Source organism: Aethalodelphis obliquidens, unplaced genomic scaffold, assembly GCF_003676395.1.
Source record: "Aethalodelphis obliquidens isolate GAN/ISIS:26980383/991018 unplaced genomic scaffold, ASM367639v1 scaffold37, whole genome shotgun sequence".
NCBI classification, from domain to species: Eukaryota; Metazoa; Chordata; class Mammalia; order Artiodactyla; family Delphinidae; genus Aethalodelphis; species Aethalodelphis obliquidens.
This window is the reverse complement of record NW_020837981.1, coordinates 6,346,207-6,364,420: the sequence shown is the minus strand read 5'-3', so window position 1 is coordinate 6,364,420 and position 18,214 is coordinate 6,346,207. Positions and strand designations below refer to the sequence as shown.

Below are 18,214 nucleotides of genomic sequence, written 5' to 3'. Positions count from 1 at the left end.
GGACCGATGTGGGAGGCTGGGTGCTTGGGGGCCAGAACAAAACTGGGCCCATGAGACTGGGAGCCCAGAGCCCCACAGAGGTGTGCCTAGGGTGGGAGTGCTGTAGGCGGGCAACTCTGAGAGCACGAGGCGGTGGTTGCTGACCCTGCTAATTGGGTGTGACATCATGGAAATAAACGGAATAAGTCAGTTAGCAGAGGGAGACTGCTAGGCAGGGAATTAACCGATTTGCATGGCTTTCCACGTGGAGACCAGATGCCGCCCGTGGCCTTGGAGGGGGCAGGTTTTAGGGAGGGCACAGGCGGCAGAGGCGAGGGCCCGTGCTGCCCTCTCAAAGGGTCTGCTTCTGGCCGTGGACGTCCTCCTGTCTTCTGCAGGAAGATCACGCGCAGGGAGCTCTGTCTTTGCAGAAAGAGCCGTGTGTGGGGCTAGGGCGGGAGCTGCCGAGTGCACAGCGGAGCCTTTGGGAGACAGAGTCGGGGCCAAGGGCAGCCCCACGTGGGAGCATCCCACGCGCCAGGCGCTCCGCCAGGGGCCATATAAGCCTCATCGTGGTTAATCCTCACCGTGGCCCCCTAACGGAAGGCTGTGTCGCTGCATGCTTGCCCTCTTTCTTTCTTTCATCTCTCCCTCTCCCTTTGCTCCCACGGAGGGAGGATACTCCAATTCATTTCACTTTCCTCCATCCACTTTTTAATCTTGCTTTTCACAAACCACATCGTAATAGCAGTGATGAAACCCTAAGCAAGACAAAAATTCCCACCACCAAGCCGTGATCTGCCATCCCCATTTTACAGATGAGGTGACTGAGGCTCAGAGAGGGGAGGGGTTGCCCTAGGTCAGTAGGTAGTTGTGGATGAAGGCAGTGTGACTCCAGGGCACCAGCCCCACAGGGGCTCCCCCAGCACATTCGGCTCGCCTCCCAATTCTGAGACCTGGCAGCTCCTAAGACCCCTCCCTGCCTTGGCTCTGAGGCAGACTCTCACTGCAAGTTGGGAGAGAGCCACTGCCCTGGGGACAGCTGCTGTTCCCAGTCTCTCCCAGCACCGAGGACACAGAGATCCCAGAAGGTACCACCATCCCCTTTGCAGCTGGCTTACACTCCAACCCCTGTGGATACTTTCTAGGTGTCCTGATGGAGGACCCACAGGCAGTCGCACCCAGCCCTGGAGTCCCAGCTCAGCCCCAACCTGCTTCATGACCCTGGACTCAGTGCCTAGTTCAGCCTGGCCTGGGAAGACACGGCTAAGTGTTAAGGAAGGAAGGGGTAGCCATGGAAGCCACCCTCCACCCCTGTCAGCCCCGTGGCCTGGCTCTGAAGCAGGATCTAGACGCCCTGGCACCAGAATTCATTCTCCGTTAACTCAGACCCCGTAACTGGGCGGGGCCTGCACCCCCGAGCTGAGCCAGACTGAGCCCAGGAAATCTGGGTTTGGGGAACAGGGGTGGCTAAGCCACATACACCTGACCACGGTGTGACAGTAACCTGGGCACAGTGTGCTTGAGCGCACCTTCCCGGCTGGGCGTGGCCTGGAGGCCTCTTTCTGACGCCCCTGCTCTGACTGTCTGGCTATAGCAGGGCTTGCTGAAGCCGGAGCAGGCAGCATGGTGGTGCTGGTTACTGGGGCAGGGGTGGGGGTGGGTGCTCATCAAGAAGGAATCTCCAGGGCCAGTCTGTCCTGACTCGGGGAGAGCCAGCAGCCCCAAGGATGGGAGCCACATGCCACCCTCCTGAAGCCCACAGGGTTTCCTACCCCACTGCCAGCATCCAGAAGACATTTTAGTATCTAATATTAGTGCCCTTTTCTAAACCCTGGTTCTTCTATCTTTGCGATGGGGCCGCGAATCCCCATGCCACCAGGAACTGGGCTGGGGTTGGAGATGCAGAGGGAAGGTGGATGAGAAGGAGTTTGAGAAAACCCATTACTCCTGGCCTGCCCCTTTCTGTGTGTCTCCTCCCCAGGGATGCCTGGGGTCTTTGCGGCCCCAGACTCCCACACTAACGTGTGCTGGCCTCACTCCTGGAGCCTCATGCTGCCTCTCCTTTCCCTCTCCCACAGCACTTACAGAACCCTGCCAACTTCCACAATGCTGCCACGGAGCTGCTGGACTGGTGCGGAGACCCGCGAGCCTTCCAGCGGCCCTTTGAGCAGAGCCTGATGGGCTGTTTGACGGTGAGTCTGTACTCGCCCCGCCTGTGCCTGCACCCAGGGAGGATGGCTAGGGACTAGTGCGCCTGTCCAGGCTGCTGCTGGAGGGGAGGGCCCTTCTGTGTGTACCCGACACACATACACCCGCAGGGAACCTGGTCTGATGGGGAGACAGAGTCCTCGGGATTACATGGGTTCTTGACAATTGGTGAGAAAGACACAGATCCTACTTTGAAGAGTTCCAAGTCTGATGGGAGTAAATGTTCCATCAAAAGTAAAGCAGAGAGACCCTTGAAGGGTTTTCAGCCCTCCTTTTATCCAGTCATTCATTCATTCACTTAGGTAAACATCTTTTGAGCTCTTTTTATAGTCAGCCGGCCATCTATCCATTCATGTAAGCGTTTATTGAGCTCCTATTACATCCATCCATCCATCCAGATGAACACTGATCGATCCCTCGTTTATCACGTACAATCCCCTCTGTTAAGTCCTGGGAAACTGAAGATGAGTGAGACCTTGCCAAGCCTGATTCCCTCTTTAGGGGGGAGACAGATGTGGAAAGAGACGGTTGAGAAAATTGTGTACAAAATGGAGGCAGCATAGAGAAGGGAAGGGTTATCGGCCTGGCTGGTGGGCAGGTTGCAGAAACCTGAGAAAAGGAGCCACTTCTACATCTGCAGGAGTTTGATACATCTGCACAAGCAGCTGAGGATAGTGAGAGCATTCTAGGCACATGGAATGGCACACACCAAGGCCCAGATGTGCAACAGAACCCAGGGAACTGAGATTAACTCAGCTTGGTAAAGGTCTAGGATACAAGCTGGGCAGAGGCCAGGCCAGAGCTAGCGGTATCATTTGCCAAGCTTCGGAGCTTGCTGGCTGACAGCCACGTGGAAGGAGCTCAAAGCTTATGCTTGTCCCCAGCCACGTGGCCTATATCCATAGGGTGAAGGCACCTCTGCGGCCAGTGAGGACAGCTGCTCAGAGGGTCCTGAGTCAGCTTTAAAGGGAATGTGGCTAAACACATTGCTGGGGAGCCCAGCTACCCCAAGGCTTGGAGAGGAGAGGCCAAGACTTATGCCTGGTTAGGCGGGAACAATAAGTAAAATTCAAGGGCACCATGTTTTCTGAAAACCTCCAGGACAAGAGAGAGGTGAAAGGCCATCACTGCAGAACACCTCTCCTGTGCCTGACACTGAGCTTGGCCCGCTGGCTACGCCTTCTCACTGTGTCCTCAGAGAAGTCTGGTCCTGTCTTCTTCCCCATTTCATAGAGAAGGAAACTGAGATGTTGTGACTGACTTCCCAAGTTCACACAGCCACTTAGAAGTGGACCTGGGATTCAAGTCAAGACCCGTCTGCCTCTAGAGGGGATATTTCTGGCCATTAGGGATGCGAGGCAGGGATGCAGCCAAGACCCTCCCCGGGCTCCTCCGTTTGTCTGAAGCTGACACCATCTGGCTCCCTCAGGGCCACAGGGTCAAATCAGGCGGCAGCCTGCACTGCCCAGCCCTCCTTATTCTGCAGCCCCCTGAGCTCCCCCTCCCTCACCCAGCTCCCTTAATCCTCTTTGTGGGGATCCTGAGTCAGGCTAAGCCCTGCAGGCAGAGACAGATGTTACTCCCATCCCAGCTGCTGGTAGCCGTAAGTGAAGGGGGAGGGGGGGCTGCCACGCTCCCCCAGCACCCCATCCCAAGCCTGGCCCTGCCTAGGAGGTGGGAACCTGAGGCTGAATCCAACAATGGCCCTGGCCAGGCTGGCTGGGCAGGTGGACAGGAGATGACTAGAAACTGGCCCTGCCCCAGCCCTGTCATTCATCTATTCATTCAACAAACATTCACCAAGTCCCTGCTGTGGGCAGGTCCTGCACAGGGGCCCCCCGAGGGGTGTGCAGTGAGCACAATGGGCCTCTCTCAAACAGCTTACCTTCCAATGGGGAGGCAGACGCTAAACGCATAAGGAGTATGTAAGGATGTAACCCAGCGCCCTGTAAGAGGGGGCAGGGTGGTGGTCAGGAAAAGTCTTGGTGGAGGTGACCTCCAGCTGAGACCTGAAGAGCAAAAAGGAGTCAGCCAGGGGAAGATGAGAGAGAAGGGTGCTCCAGGCAGAGGGAACTGCCAGTGCAAAGGCCCCAAGGCTTGATCTGTTCAAGGAACAGACAGAAGTCTCAGATGTCCGGAGCACAGGAGAGGGAGAGGGGTACAAGATGGGGTCAAAGGGGGAAGCAGAAACCAACTAACAAAGAGCCTGCAAGCTAAGTGAGAAGAGTTTGGAGATGATTTGAAGGGCAATGGGGAGCCCTTGAAGGGTCTTAAGCAGGTGAGGGATGGGATGTGATTTGTGTGAGCTCTGAAGGGGAACATCCTTGGAGGGTAGGATGGAGGGATTCTGGAGGTCTTCCTGGAGGAGGGAGCCCAAGGAAAACTGTAGGATCTGATTGGCAGGGGATGAGACCACAGGAAACTGTGTAGACAAAAGCCCAGTGCCAGCTCTGCACCCCAGTTTAAGGCATACACTTGGTTGAATGGCCAGCTCTGACCCCCACCCGAACCCCCGACCTGCCGCTTAGCCAGAAAGGGGACTTTGGCCCACTGGTCACAGCCATAGAGACCTGAGTCTGACTGTCACTTGGAGCACAATAGAACCAGCAGCAAGAAAGGTTGGGGGGCGGGGGGGGGGGGGGTCATAGAAGACACCCTTGGTGCCCACAGCATTTTCCCGGCACTGTCTCCTTGCATCCTTATGAAGACACTGCAAGGGGTCAGGGAAAGGCTTATCAATGCTATTTTACAAACAGCTTGCTGCAGTCCCAGGCTGGTACCACTGACCCCCCGAGGAGCCCCAGGGCCCTGCTTGCTCCAGTCCTCCTATCCCCCTGGCATCCTCAGCCCCAGCCGTGCCCCATGGGGAGGGATGAGACAGGACAGGTGAGAGATCCCAAGGGGCCTAGGCAGGGTGAGGCTGCCGAGTGCCCCCCATCCCGCTCCACAGCGCGCGCGCGCGCACACACACACACACACGCACGCGCGCACACACGCACGCACTCGCACCGCTTCCCGTTCAGGGGGCAGCCTGAGCCCTCCAGGTTGCTGTCATCCCCTGGGTGACCTCTGGAAACAAATTCCTCTGGATCTGGCTTACTTGGAGGATATAAATTAAAAACCACTTAGCCTTGGGCAGTAAATGGACACATTTTTGCCACACCAGGGCCAGGCCCTGGGATGAAGAGCATTGGGACGCTGGCAGCCCCCTGCCCCACTCTCTCCTTCATGCCCTCTGACGCCAGGATGCAGAAGTACAGGAGCCCCACGGCCCCTCCCGAGGGGCATCAGCACGGGCACTACTTACTCTTCAGGACCAGGTTCTTCCCTGGCCCCTCCCTTAGCAGCAGGGCTGAGCCCCCTCTCTGGGGGTCCCCCTCAAAGTCAGGCCTCTCTGGACTTGCTCCTCCTTCCTCCCCTGAGGTGGAACATGCTTGATCTGCTCGAGGAACAGAAAGAAGGCTGAGGCGGCCAGAGCATAGGAGAGGGGAGACGGGTACGAGAGGAGGTGGGAAAGGGAGACAGAAACCAGTTAGCACAGCAGCAGTGCCCTCCCCGTCTCTCCAGGGAGGAATTCCCCACAGCCTCAGAGTGTTCACTGCTGAAGCCATGGGTGTATGGTCACAGACAGCATTCACTGAGCTGTGTGCCTGGTCCTGGCTGTCATCCTTGCAAGAAGGAGATTTTTTACCCATTCCACAGATGAGGAAACTGAGGCCCAGAGAGGTTAAATCACCTGGGTGAGATACAACAACGAATAATTGGCAGATCCAGAACTCTGTCTCATGCCTGACTCCAAAGCAGCAGCAGCAGTGGCCACAAATACCTGTCCACCCCAGTATTGAGAATGGTAGCAAAGTAGGAAATGAGGGCTCTGCCCTGAGGTGCTTAGGGTATAGCCATGAGACAGAACTGGGACACATGGAACTGGCAGAGCCCATCACACACAACCTTGGAAATGAGAGACATCCTTGTACCTTTACAGAAGAGGAACCTGAGGCTCAGAGAGGTTAAGTAACTTGCCTTAGGTTGCACAGTATAGGACGGAGCAGGATTGGAGCACAGGCCAGTTCCCCTGACTGCCTCATAGAAAGTCAGAGTCCAGCCACCAGCTGGGAGCAGAAACCCCTTCTTCAGCATTTCCCAGACAGCCTGTCCTGCTTCATGGCCAGGAGGCTCACTGCTCTTCAAGACAACACATCCCTTTATGGGACTAACGAAACTGTCACATGCCTTTGAATATGCCCCCTCTCTCGCCTCTGGACTTCAGTTTCCCTCTCTGTGGCATGAGGGGCTGGACTTCCTGACCTATAGGGCCCCAGGGTCTAGGTCTCAGACAGCCAGGCTCCACCGGTCAGCCTTAGGAGCACCTCGAGGGCTGGGCCGAGCCGAGCTGGCTGGACCCAGGCAGCCAGCAGAGGGCAGCAGCTCTGCGGCCGCTCACCGCAGGCCTTTGTTGGGGAGAGGTCTTCACTGAGGGGTCTTCACGCCCATTGGGGTGGGAGAAGGCCTCTCTGAAACACGACAGGAGGCTGCTCAGCTGCGCCTGCCCTCCCCACAACAGTCAGTCAGACTCACCTCACCGGACTTTCCGGGGGGGCCCTTAGACTGGGCCAGGGGAAGCCAGGGGCTGCACCAGGTACTCTAGAATCGCAGGGTCCAGCTTAGCCTGCTCTGCCACACCTGTGCTGTGTGACCTTCAGCCAGGCCCTACCCTCTCTGTCTTGGTAAAAGGAGACTGTTGGAACCAATGACCCTTCTGAACACTGGGCTCAGGGCACTTGGTGACAGATACTTCCAGGCCTGCAGGAGAGCCCTTAGAACCAGTACCAGGCCTCTCTTGCTCAATGTAGCTAGTTTCTTTCTTTTTCTTGGAACCAGAGCAACAGGATTAGCCAGTATTGGCCAAACAGAAGGACCTTTGCCTTTCTGCCCTCAACCCAGAGCCTGAGGGTTCTTCATGCATGTTGGGAGTTATGGCCTTAACCCTTTGTGGGCTGAAAAAGAAGTCCTCTCGTGGAGAGAGCCCAGGCTTTGCAGCCTGACTGCCTGGCGCTGCATCCTAGCTCTCTCACAAACAAGCATTGTGCCCTCAGGCTGTTACTCATCCTCAGTCTCCTCATCTGTAAAGCAGAGACAGTAATAACACTGTCTTTGTGAGAATTTGGCACCTCACTGCTCATGAAGGAAGCATTTCCTTAGCCCTCGTACCTGGGAGCGAGCATTCTCATTGCACCACTGTGTCAACATAGCCCACAAACAGCAGCCTCACTGATGCAAAAGTCCCAACAGACTGCCTGTGCTCACTCGCATCCACCCCAAGGCTCTCCTGCCAGTGAGGGCACCGTAGTCAACATCTGAGCTGAAGTGGCCCTTCCAGAACCTTCTCCCCGATGTACAGTGTCTGTCTCCAGAACTGAAATACTCAACAGGCCGTAAAGAATTAGGGGCCTTGGTTTTTCTGCTTGGACAGTGAGACTAACACTGAAGAAGACCCGGCCCTGGGATGGCTCAGTGACTCTGGAACGTGGCGTGCATGTAGCGGACCGGGCAAGGGGGGCGGGCAGGGTGCATAAGAACTGCAGGACAGGGGCAGATAGAGCCCGTGGGAAAGAGGCCTGGGGAGACAGAAGACTTCTGCGTCAGGGGCTTCTGTATGCAGCGGAGAAGCTGAGCAAACATTCTAACCTGAGAAAGTCCTTTTTCCTCCCTGCACAGGGAGCTCCCAGGAGATGGAGGTGGGGAGGCAGGGCAAGAGGCTCTGGTGGTTCTGGGAAGGGAGGATCCACTGACTCCTTCCTAGTGCAACACGGACACTCTCTCTGGGCCTCAAGTGTCCATATATGGTAAATGAGGTGGCTGGCCTAGATAAGTGGGTTTCCCACACTTTGTAGCTCTAGAGCCCTTGTATTGAACCCCTAAAATATAAAGCATATAATGGGGAACTGTTCTAATGGCTGCAGGGGCCGGGCCAGAACCCGTGGCAGCCTCGGCCCTCTGAGGACCTCCGGGCGCCTCTGCAGCAGGTGGTCTCTAGGGGCTCGACGACGGAGCCTCCCCTTTCTCAGAAGAATGAGCCCCACATCTGGGAGCACTCCTTTCCCAGTCAGCCATAGCCGCCCCAGCTGCTTCCTGAAACGACTCCATTTTCCAAGGTCCTTTCTTCTTAATAAGGAAACCTAATTTGGCGGCTGTCAATGAGGAAGCCAGGCAGGAGGGAGCAGGTCTGGCTGGCAGGACACCTGGGAACGGACAGGTGTGAGCCTGCGGAACCGTTCATGGGGCCCCAGGAGCGTCCTGTACCTCACTGCCCCCCACCCCCTAGGACTGACAGCCCTCCCAGCCCCTGGCTTCTCCCACTTCCAGCCCACACGTCTGAGGCTCACAAGGGGATGGGTGGGACCTCCGGTCTGAATGCACAGCCGGCGCTCTTATAGGTGCCTCCCGTGTGCCGAGCCAGCTTGGCGCTGGAGACAGACCCCAGGCTGAGCATGACAGCCCTGCAGTTTGGGGACTCGGGTCTGAGAGGCTGCAGGGCGCTTGGCACGGAGCTGGGGAGCACCAGGTGTGTCCATCTGGGGAATTCTAAGCTGTCTGTTGGGCAGCTCCGAGCTGGAGCTCCTGGGAAGCGGTGAGCCCTAAATCAGTGCTTCTCCCCAGGTGTGGATTCTGACTCAGGAGGGACCAATGCCGCCGGGTGGGGACTGTGCTTGGAGTATTGATGATAGCGAGTGCCCTGCAGTGGTGGCTGCTGGAGCTCAGTGAGGGATGGGGGAGAGGTGGGAGGCGTGGGAGAGTTCCTTGGGGGGAGTTTGAAGAGCTGCACTGGGGGAGCAGAGACCCTGGCCTGGGGCCACGCAAAACGCGGTAGTACAGCATCCCCCCGCCAACTCCTAGAATGGGGCCAGATTTGAAAGTGGCAGGGCCTGGGCTTTGGGGTCAGGCCTACCTCTGGCCTGGAAACCCCTGAGGGCAGAGCCCGGGATCCCAGGGCCCGGCATGGAGGAGGTGCTTATCAGTGTTTGCTGAGTGACTGAACGAGGCAGTTTGAGTCCCAGCTCTGCCTGACATTGGGGACCTGCCTTAGCCTGCCCGCCTCGCCTGTGACATGGGTACATCTGCCGCTGTGGATTCAGAGGCCTGGCGTGGACAGTGACTCACCCCTGCCCTTCCTCCCCTTCTTGCTGGCAGGTGGTCAGTCGGGTGGCAGCTCAGCAAGGGTTCGACCTGGACCTCGGCTACAGACTGCTGGCCGTGTGTGCTGCAAACCGAGACAAGTTCACTCCGAAGTCTGCCGGTAGGTGACGGCTGGGGGCCCACGGGACCGCGGGAGTGGGGGTGGGGCACCGGATTTAGACCCAAGGCTGTCACCGCCCCTGTGGGCCGGCAGCTCGGTTGGTCCAGGTATGGCGTGAGCCCCCGCGTAGCAGCAGCTCCCCTGCTGGCCTCTTGGGCCCACAAGTAGGGCCTGTCCCTCATCTCAGGGCCAGCGAGGGGCCCGGGGCACACCACACCCCAAAAACAGGCTAAAGGGAGATGCACATCATCTCATTCCACCACCACAGTGACCCCTTGGTGTAAGTGCTGCGATCATCCCCATTTTACAGCCCAGGAAACTGAGGCTCAGAGAAGCTGCAGAGATTTCCCCAGGTCACACAGCTAAGAAGTGGCAGAGCTGGGATTTAAGCCCAGGCCTGTACTCCAGAATCAGCATCCTTAACCCTGAGGCTCCGCTGCATTCATTCAAGATTTTTTTTATTTAAAATAAAACACAAATTAAAATAAAAATGAATCAGTACATTCAGGATTCTAAAAGACTGCTCTGTGTAGTATTCTCCATTGCAACTCTGTCCCGGCACGGGACCCCCTGACTCTATAGTAAACAGAGGCCACGGAGGGTACCCGGCAGCATTCTGTCTGTGAGGGCTTTAAGCACGCTAAAGGTGCAGCTTTACCTGCCCTCCATCCTCATTACCTTGCTTAAAAGCAGGGAAGCTGTGTAAGCTTTTACTTGAACAGACCTGGACAACCCAGCCCTGTCACTTGCTGAGTGTGTGGCCTCTGAGCCTCAGTTTATCTCCTCGGGAAGGCAGGAATGACAGTGAGACCTACGTTGCCCGGGTCAGTGCCGAGCAGTGTCTAGATGTTGTTAACGTTCTTTATGGAGCCTGAACAATTCATTGAAAAAGAAAAAAGTCAGTTATTTCCTCTGTATAACAATAAAACAGACGTTTTCTCTGAATTCGTCCATCAGTTCTTTGGAGTGTATATAGAAACAGCTTAATGCAAACGTTTAAAAGACGTCTCATGATGGGTTTTCATCAGTCTGCACAGCCCACCATTGCTTGAACACGGGTTTGTGCTTTGCTGTGTTTACGACGGTCCATGCACGTGGATGGCACGTCACTCATGAAAGGTGGTGAAGGTCTCATTAGCCAATAGCTGCTCTGAGATCCCTGACGTGCCAGCCTGTGTTGGGATATCGCTATTGTATTGAACTGCTTGCCAGGAAATGGTCTTGGAATCTCATAAGAGACGTCTGTTCCTGATGGAATCTGCAGTTTTAATAATAACTTAAGTCAATACAATTTTGACTAGGTAAAAATTGCTGCTTATCCAAGAAGCATATACATCCATATCGCTGTTTAGTGCCTGCTCTTTGCAGGCATCTGGCCGGGGCGGGGTTGTGCTGAGGGGTAAAACAGATGTGGTCTCACCTCGGGAAATGTACCGTCCAGAGCAGGGATCGGCAAACTTGCTTTGTAAAGGGCCAGATCGTAAATAGTTTAGACCTTGCAGGCAATACGAAAGCAGCCATAGACAATATGTAAACAAATAAGTGTGTCTGGTTCCAAGAAAACCTTCTTTATGAAAGTAGATGGTAGGGTAGTTTCCTGATGCCTGGTCTAGAGGGAGAGAAAATCATCGACCAGATAATCACAGCTGTTTACTGTACACCAGAAACTAACACAACATTGTAAATCAACTATACTTCAATTTTTAAAAAAAGACATGCAAAAAAAAATCACAGGTGTATGTGTGACTGTGTGTGTAAATTCAAGCTGTGATAAGGGCCATGAAGGAGCGGCCTCAGGGATGCCACGAGACCACTTGGGAGTGGGGAAAGGCTTCCCTGAGACCCAAAGGTCAAGTAAGAGTTGAGTAGGGGAAGAAAAGGAGGAAGGACTGCCCAGGTAAAGGGAACAGCCTATGCAAAGGCCCTGAGGTAGAAGCAAGCATGGCTATTTTTTTTAGCAGAACTAAAAGGAAGGCCAGTGGTTCCAGAGCCCTGGGGCAGAAGTCAGCAGCAGTTAGACACACAGGGCCTGTCTTGAGGTTTGTCCTAAGAGTAACGGGAACGTGGCTAAATTCTAATTTTGCAAAGATCGCTCGAGATACAAAAGAACAGATTGCCCAGGGGAGGCCGGTGTGGATGGAGGGAGCCAGTTGGCAGATTGCTGGGATGTGAGGATGAGGATGATGGTGGCTGAACCAGGAAGGTTCCGCTTCCTGTGGAGTGGAGTGGAGACAAAGGGATGACTCCAAGGGATATGTAAAAGGCAAAACCGAGACAGGGAGAGCGTGGCCAGAGGGGTCGAAGGAAAACAGGAGAATGGGCTGTCCCAGAAACCCCAGCTGCTCCCCAGGTCCATGTGTAGCCCCTCCCTCAAAGGTCTCTCACACCCCTGCGAGTATGTTCTGGGTGCTCTACTATATTTTGCTTCAATGCCCAGCTCTGTGAGACACAGGATATCTTCTACATTTATGGATGAGGTAATTGAAGCTCAGAGAGGTCTTGTGACTTGCCTGCTGTCACACAGCTCGTAAATGATGGCGTCCTTGCCTCCTGAATCCAGGCCTGAAGCTGTGCCCACTGCATCACTGTTGACTCTGGGACCAGTTGGGGACCGACATTTAGGAGGCCTCTGATCACCTGGGCCAGGATCTGAGAAGCTCCTCCATTTTGGAGAGCTCTTTGCTTCACTCAGATCTCTCTAGCATGGCCCTGCCCTCCTCTAAGTGGTATTTCCAGCGTCACTTCTTCTCCTGAGACAAGGGATTTGTTCCTTCCCCATCTGTACCCCCAGTTGTGCACTGCTCTTTACAGTCTAGAGAGCCCTTTCCCATGCATGTGTCTATCTAGTCACATGATAGGCCCTAGGCCCACGAGGTGCGTTCTCAGCGTACCCATTCTGCAGCTGAGAACACTGAGGCCCAACAGGGCCTGCGGCTTAGCTGTCACTTGAATTCACTTATCAGGAGTCAAACCCAGGTCAGCCCCAAGAGCCACGACTAACCACCTTTCCCAGGCCGCCTGCCCTCTTGCCTCACGGCTCTCAGGGTCCCGGTCATCCCCCTGCTTGACCCGTCTTTTGGGAAGACAGGGCACCAGTCTGACGGGGAAGACTTCAGCTCCTAGTTTCGTTGGTTGGGATAAAGGGTCCGCGGGGGGCAGGCTTGACCGTGAGAGGGGTGGAGACCACAGAGAACACAGCAGTGACCCCAGATTCCAGAAGCGACTCCAGCACTGGCCCCCATCTTCTCCACATTGCCCACCTCCCAGAGCTGTGGCCTCATCTGTAAAGAGGGATTATATGCCAATCCCACAGGTTGCCCGGGAGGATTAAATGACATTGCCCAGGCGTGGAAGTGAGGGGCCCAGCTAACACCTGGCGCACAGTGGGTGCCGAGTCAATATTTTCTGGCCTTCCTTCTCTACTTCTGTCTGTCTTTTTCCCAACATGGTTCCCGACCTCTCTAAGGCCCTTTCTGCTTTAGTGAGGCTGTTTCCCACCCTCTCTTTCCCTGAGGCTCTGTGGGTGGGTGCATGGCCTGCCTAACCCCACCTCTGGGTACAGCTGGGAGAGTCCCCATGGTGTCAGTTGTGTGTGTGCAGTGGCCACACCGGCCACTACGGGGCCCACCTGGGCCTCTCCCAGCCAGGCTTCTGCAGTTCTAGAACACGCTCTGTCCCCAGAGCTCCTGCAGCCTCTCCGCCCTCCCGTCTTCCTGTCTCCGTCTGGGTTCCCACTCTGCCTCACCGGCTAGTGCAGTTTTTATCCTCCCAGTCCTTCCCTCTCCTTTCTCTCTGAGGGTCTCTGATGCTGTCTGTCTCTGTCTGTCCTTCCCTTTCCTGCTGCCTCTGACTTTCTCCCTGCGTTGTGATGTGTATGTGCATGTATATGTGGCGGTGAACATGTCTGTGTGTGTGTGTGTGTGTGTGTGCGTGCGCGAGTGTGTCTCCCCTCCTGCGTCCCCCACTCCTTCTCCCACTCTGTCTCCCTGTCTGTCTGTCTTGTCAGGAGGCCAAGCTAGGGCCGGAGGGCCGGTGGGATGAGCTCACGCAGCGAGAAGCAGAGCGGCGCTTTGTCAGGAGAGATGGCGGTGCGCTGGGCTGGGCTGTGCGCGCCAGCATTGGTGGGCTCTGGAGCAGGTGCTCAGGCCTGGGGGCAGTGCTGTGCGGTGTGTGTGTGTGTGTGTGTGAGAGAGAGAGAGAGAGAGAGAGAGGGAGAGAGAGAGAGATGGAGCGTGAGCGCAGAGCAGACACTGCAGCAAACAGCCAAGTCAGGCGTCTCCACGTGGGCCCCTCTGATACCCAGCCCCCAGCTCTTTGTTCTGGTGCAGCCTTTAGCCTGTGTGCTCGCACACGGGAGCACGCGCACACGAGCACGCACGACAGCATCCTCCTCGTTGGGAAGGTCCTTGGGGGCCAGCAGCTCCCTCCTCTGCCTCAGTCCAGAAGGTCACCTGCCTTGTGCCTCCCCTTGTCCCCCCTCCAGGCCACGGCAGGCCCCCCCGCCCCCCGGTCGCTGCCTGCCTGCTCTCGGCAATTTGGCAGGCAGTACTGAAATGTCAGCCTCCCTGGCACCAAGAGGCCCACGCCTGCTGGCTTCGTGGGCACCAAGCACCAGGCAGTTACCATGTCCAAGGTCCCCAAGAGCCCTCTGTGTGCCTCTGCTACTGTCCACGCTTGAATGACTCTGTCCCTTTGGTTGCCCCTGTGAACAGCTCAGAGGCGGGTTAAAATAATAGAATAGGGAATGTCAGAACCCAGGGGATGGGGAGCCCAGGGCCCAGAGAAAGGGGGATCTGCCCCAGGTTACAGTGAGGCGGGGCAGAGCCCAGACAAGAGCCTGGGTGGCCCACTGCCCGTCCTCACGCCCCTCTTGCCTCCCTGAACGATGACTCTGGGCTCCGTTTGAGAGGTGAGAGGCATGGGGCTGCTGGCAGAGTGGAAGATGTGGAGAGAGCCGCAGGTCTGGGAGGTGCCAGGGCATCCCGGGGGCATCCTGGGAGAGGCGACCAGTAGGCATTTGGAGAAGGGACCGGAGAACTCAGGAGAGAGGTCAGGGCTGAAGAGGCAGCCCCTGAAACCTCCGAGGAAGAGGAGGCCAGCCTTCTTAGGGACAAGCGGAGGGCAGTTGTCAACGACCTGCCTGTGGGCTGGACGTGACCTGCAGACAGCTGAGGTCCGACTGTTCAGCGGTTTTTAAAAATGCATATTAGTTGCCAGCGTTTGCTCTTTGGAAGACTGTACTGTCCAGTCAAATGCCTGGCTTCCTTTGAATGGGAACCTTGGACCCAGCCCGGCACGGACTGGGTGGTGGCTGACCCCTCGGATAAGTGCCGTGCTTCCCGAGTTGTCTCACACCCCAAGCATTTCCTGAATTTGGAAACCTGCTGGGCCCTGTGGACATGTGTGTTTCTTACCTCTTTTCTACACACACACTCACATCCCAACACAGCAGCCTGAGCCCCGGGCCCAGGAGTGGAAACTTGCTTTGTGTTGACAAACATCTGCCCGGTCTGTTTTCTCCAGTGTGCTGACAGCCCCCAGAGGAGCTGACAGCAGACCACAGGAAGGCCAGCCTGGGAGGTGAAGAATCGGGAATGTGATGGGGCCCCTGCTCTGCCCCTCCCGGTCTGTGGCCTGCGATCCACTCAGGAGGGGCTCGGGAGAAGCTTGGTCCTTCTTGGAAGCCCTCGATCCCCGGGGAGCTTCTGCAGCAACTTATGAAGCAGTCCTGAGGCTCAGAGACAGACCCAACCCCAGAGACCAATGGCAAGTGTCCCGCCTCCATCGGAGGGTTCGGGTGGGGCACAGACCTCAGAGGCCAGCCAGGTCGTTTCATCACTCCCACCCAGGACTCCTTAAGCAGGAGAAGGCAGGTCATAAACCATTTTCCTCTGTCGTTGAAAACAATCCTTCTTGCTCCCACCTAGCTGAATGGGGGGCTTTCAGACCCCCACGGTGGTGCTCACATTCCTGGCCTCTCTTGGCGTCCCAGCTCCTATCTCTACCTTCACGCCTCCCCCATGGCCTATCTCCACCCCCTCTGCCTCTGCCCACCCCATAGCACGCAGCCGCCTTCCCGTCACCATCACCGGGGAGGACAAATGGCCTCATTCAGGGACACCCTGCCAGATCTGTCTCTCTAAGACAAAGCTGTGCGCAGCTCTGCGTGAAAAACGGCTCGCAGCCGCCCAGTGAGCAGGCAGGATTGGTGGGTGCAAATTACAGGGGGATTTGTTAATGCTTGCTGGCTCCCCCCAGAGAAAGCGGCAGGTGGGCCCTCACCCTTGAAATGCCAGGCTGCCCTGCTGGGCGCCTCGTCGAGGCCGGGGACAGACTTCCTCCTGGACACCAGCCCCCACCGCCACATCTGAGCTCAGCAGAGCTGGGATGTGAGGGAGGGACTTGGCTTCCTTCCTCCTGCTTGGCCGCCTCTGCACTCCAGGTCAGGTCCTGCTCAGGAAAGGGCTCTGGATTTCATCACCCAGCCCCTGGGAACTGACTCGCGGTCAGCTCTGTTTAAAGGACAAAACCTGTTTATCACTCACCTTCTGTCGAGTCACTGCTGTGAGTGAGGCCAGTGGGGCTCTTATCAGCACACCCATTTTGTAGAGGTGGAAACTGAGGCTCTAACAGGGACAAGACAGACCAGGTACATGGCTTCCGGGGCTGGAAGCAGGACTTGGACCTCCACGTGATTAGATCTGGAGCACAGGGAGCTGTCCCTCTTCTGAGTGACCCTGTGTGAGCAGGTGGGGTAGGTCATCCTGGGCCAGTGGCCCCTGGCTCCCTTCCCTCCCCCAGCTCCCTGATGGCTGAGGCCCAGTCACTCTGCTCTTGGAGAAAAAGAACAGTGGGGAGGAGCTCATGTGACAGAGGGTTTGTGTACACAGCTTCCCGGGCTAAGGAATTGGAGGGAGGGGTGTGCGATGGTCCCTGGCACGTCCGGAGTGAACAGTGAGGAGAGGGGCAGTGCCACGGAAGAATGAGAGAAGGCAGATTTGGAAATAGCTTCAAGGCCCTGGAAAAGGGAACTGAGTATTTCAGTGGCCATGAAAAGTGAGGTCCCCTAAAAATGATTACCATCCGGAAATACTTATGACATAATATTAATTTCTTTTTAGAAGGGTAACAAAATGTCATGCTCAGTATGACCTCGACCAGGTGCAAAAACAAAATATACATTTGGTTAGGCAGAGGAAGCAGAAAACAGAAGGGAATATACCAAAATGTCAGCTTAGAAATCATGGATCTATCTGGATGGGGGGAGGTAGCTGACGCTTTATTTCCCATATTTTCTGCAGGGGGCGTGGATTCTGTCTTGGTCAGGATGGTCGATGGTCGCCATGGGCTCCTCTGGAGCCTGGCTGGAGTTGGCATGGGGTGGGGGGAAGCGAGAGCACGCTGGTCTTTGGGCTGCTCAGCAGTTTCCCCAGCACAGCCCTCTGCTTCCCGAGGGCCTGGGGGACGGGCCCCTGCTCGCTGCGGGGGCTACTCTTCCTGCCTCCTTCTCTTCTGTGGGGTTAGCTCATCGCTGGCTCCCCCCACAGAGCCAGGGTGTGCAAGGACACGGCTGCCTGAAGGCCCAGCTGGTGGAGATCTGCTTTCCTGGCCTGTCCAGAAGGAGAGGGGGTGGGGGGATGAGGGCATTGGCTCATGGCAAGGGGGGCCTGGGGGCCGGGACCCTGGCAGGCTGTGAAAAGCCCTCTCAAGATGGGGCTGCTTGTCCTACCTGGACCCTCACAACTCCAGTCCAGAGCCCCAGCTGGGACTCCACACACATGATTGGGACGGGGGTCTGTGAGGCAACAGGGGAAGGAGAGGCCACTGGAGGCGCCTCAGTCAAATGATGTGTGTCTGAGTTTGGGTTTCCCCAGATGCAGACCCCGCAATGCAGATTCCAGTGCAAGCGATTTATTTAGGAGGAGCCCAGAAAGCACCAGTAGAGAAGCAGAGAAATGAGATGCGGAAGGGAAGGAGGAGGAGAAGTGTGCTGTGAAGCACTGTGCCTGCCGTGGGGAGCTCCCGGAGACAGAGTAGAACGCGCCCCTCAGTCAGCCTGAGAGGCCAGGGCGAGGAGGTGTTCAGCCAGCATCTGGCATCCATCGCTGGCTGGGGGCTCCTCAGGGTCAGGGTGCGGACGCACCCTTCGGCACTCACCTTGGCGGACATGCCAGGAAGAGCCACGGTGCCCGTGGTAAGCAGAGGGTGTGTGAGGAGGCCTCCACAGTACCAAAAACAAGGCACCCAGTTTCCGTCCCCTGCATCCCAACCTCATCCCCACCCGCTCCATATTCCAGTCCCGGCCATACTCTTCTGACTGTATCCTCCATATTGCTGCTTACTTGTTCTGACTTCAAGAGAGGAATTTGAGAAGGAAACTTTCTATCTTCTCTCTATGGTCACCGTACCTGGCGGACCAGCCCCCCTTGCCACATTTAGATGCTAACTGTCCAAATAAAGACAGCAGGCCCTGCATCCAGGTGTGGCTCCAGGTGCCTGGCCGGCTCTCTGCTCGTTAAAAAGGGAGCCCGGGATTTGGGGAGCTGACCCTCTCCCCCTTGAACTAGCAACCTCCCAAACATGGGAAGAGAGCTGACACGGCAGTGGTTTTCTCACCAGGCCCCGTGATCACCTTAACCGTCTTGGGGGCCACATCCCTTTGTCCACACTTGAGGGTGCTCCAGACAAAGAGGACAGCCCTGGACAAAGCCATGGGGGCTGGGTACC

The 18,214-nt window shown here is 56.4% G+C and overlaps 1 protein-coding gene across 9 annotated transcripts in view; it reads left to right on the top strand.

The window, feature by feature from the left end:
* ZMIZ1 (zinc finger MIZ-type containing 1) overlaps positions 1-18,214 on the top strand; it is a 230,849-nt gene that overhangs the window by 127,978 nt on the left and 84,657 nt on the right. For all 9 annotated transcript variants that reach the window (XM_027129760.1, XM_027129761.1, XM_027129759.1 and 6 more), the window contains 2 exons: positions 2,061-2,174; positions 9,382-9,487. In XM_027129760.1, the coding sequence (XP_026985561.1) occupies positions 2,061-2,174; positions 9,382-9,487 (220 nt within the window). The remainder of the gene's footprint in view (positions 1-2,060; positions 2,175-9,381; positions 9,488-18,214) is intronic.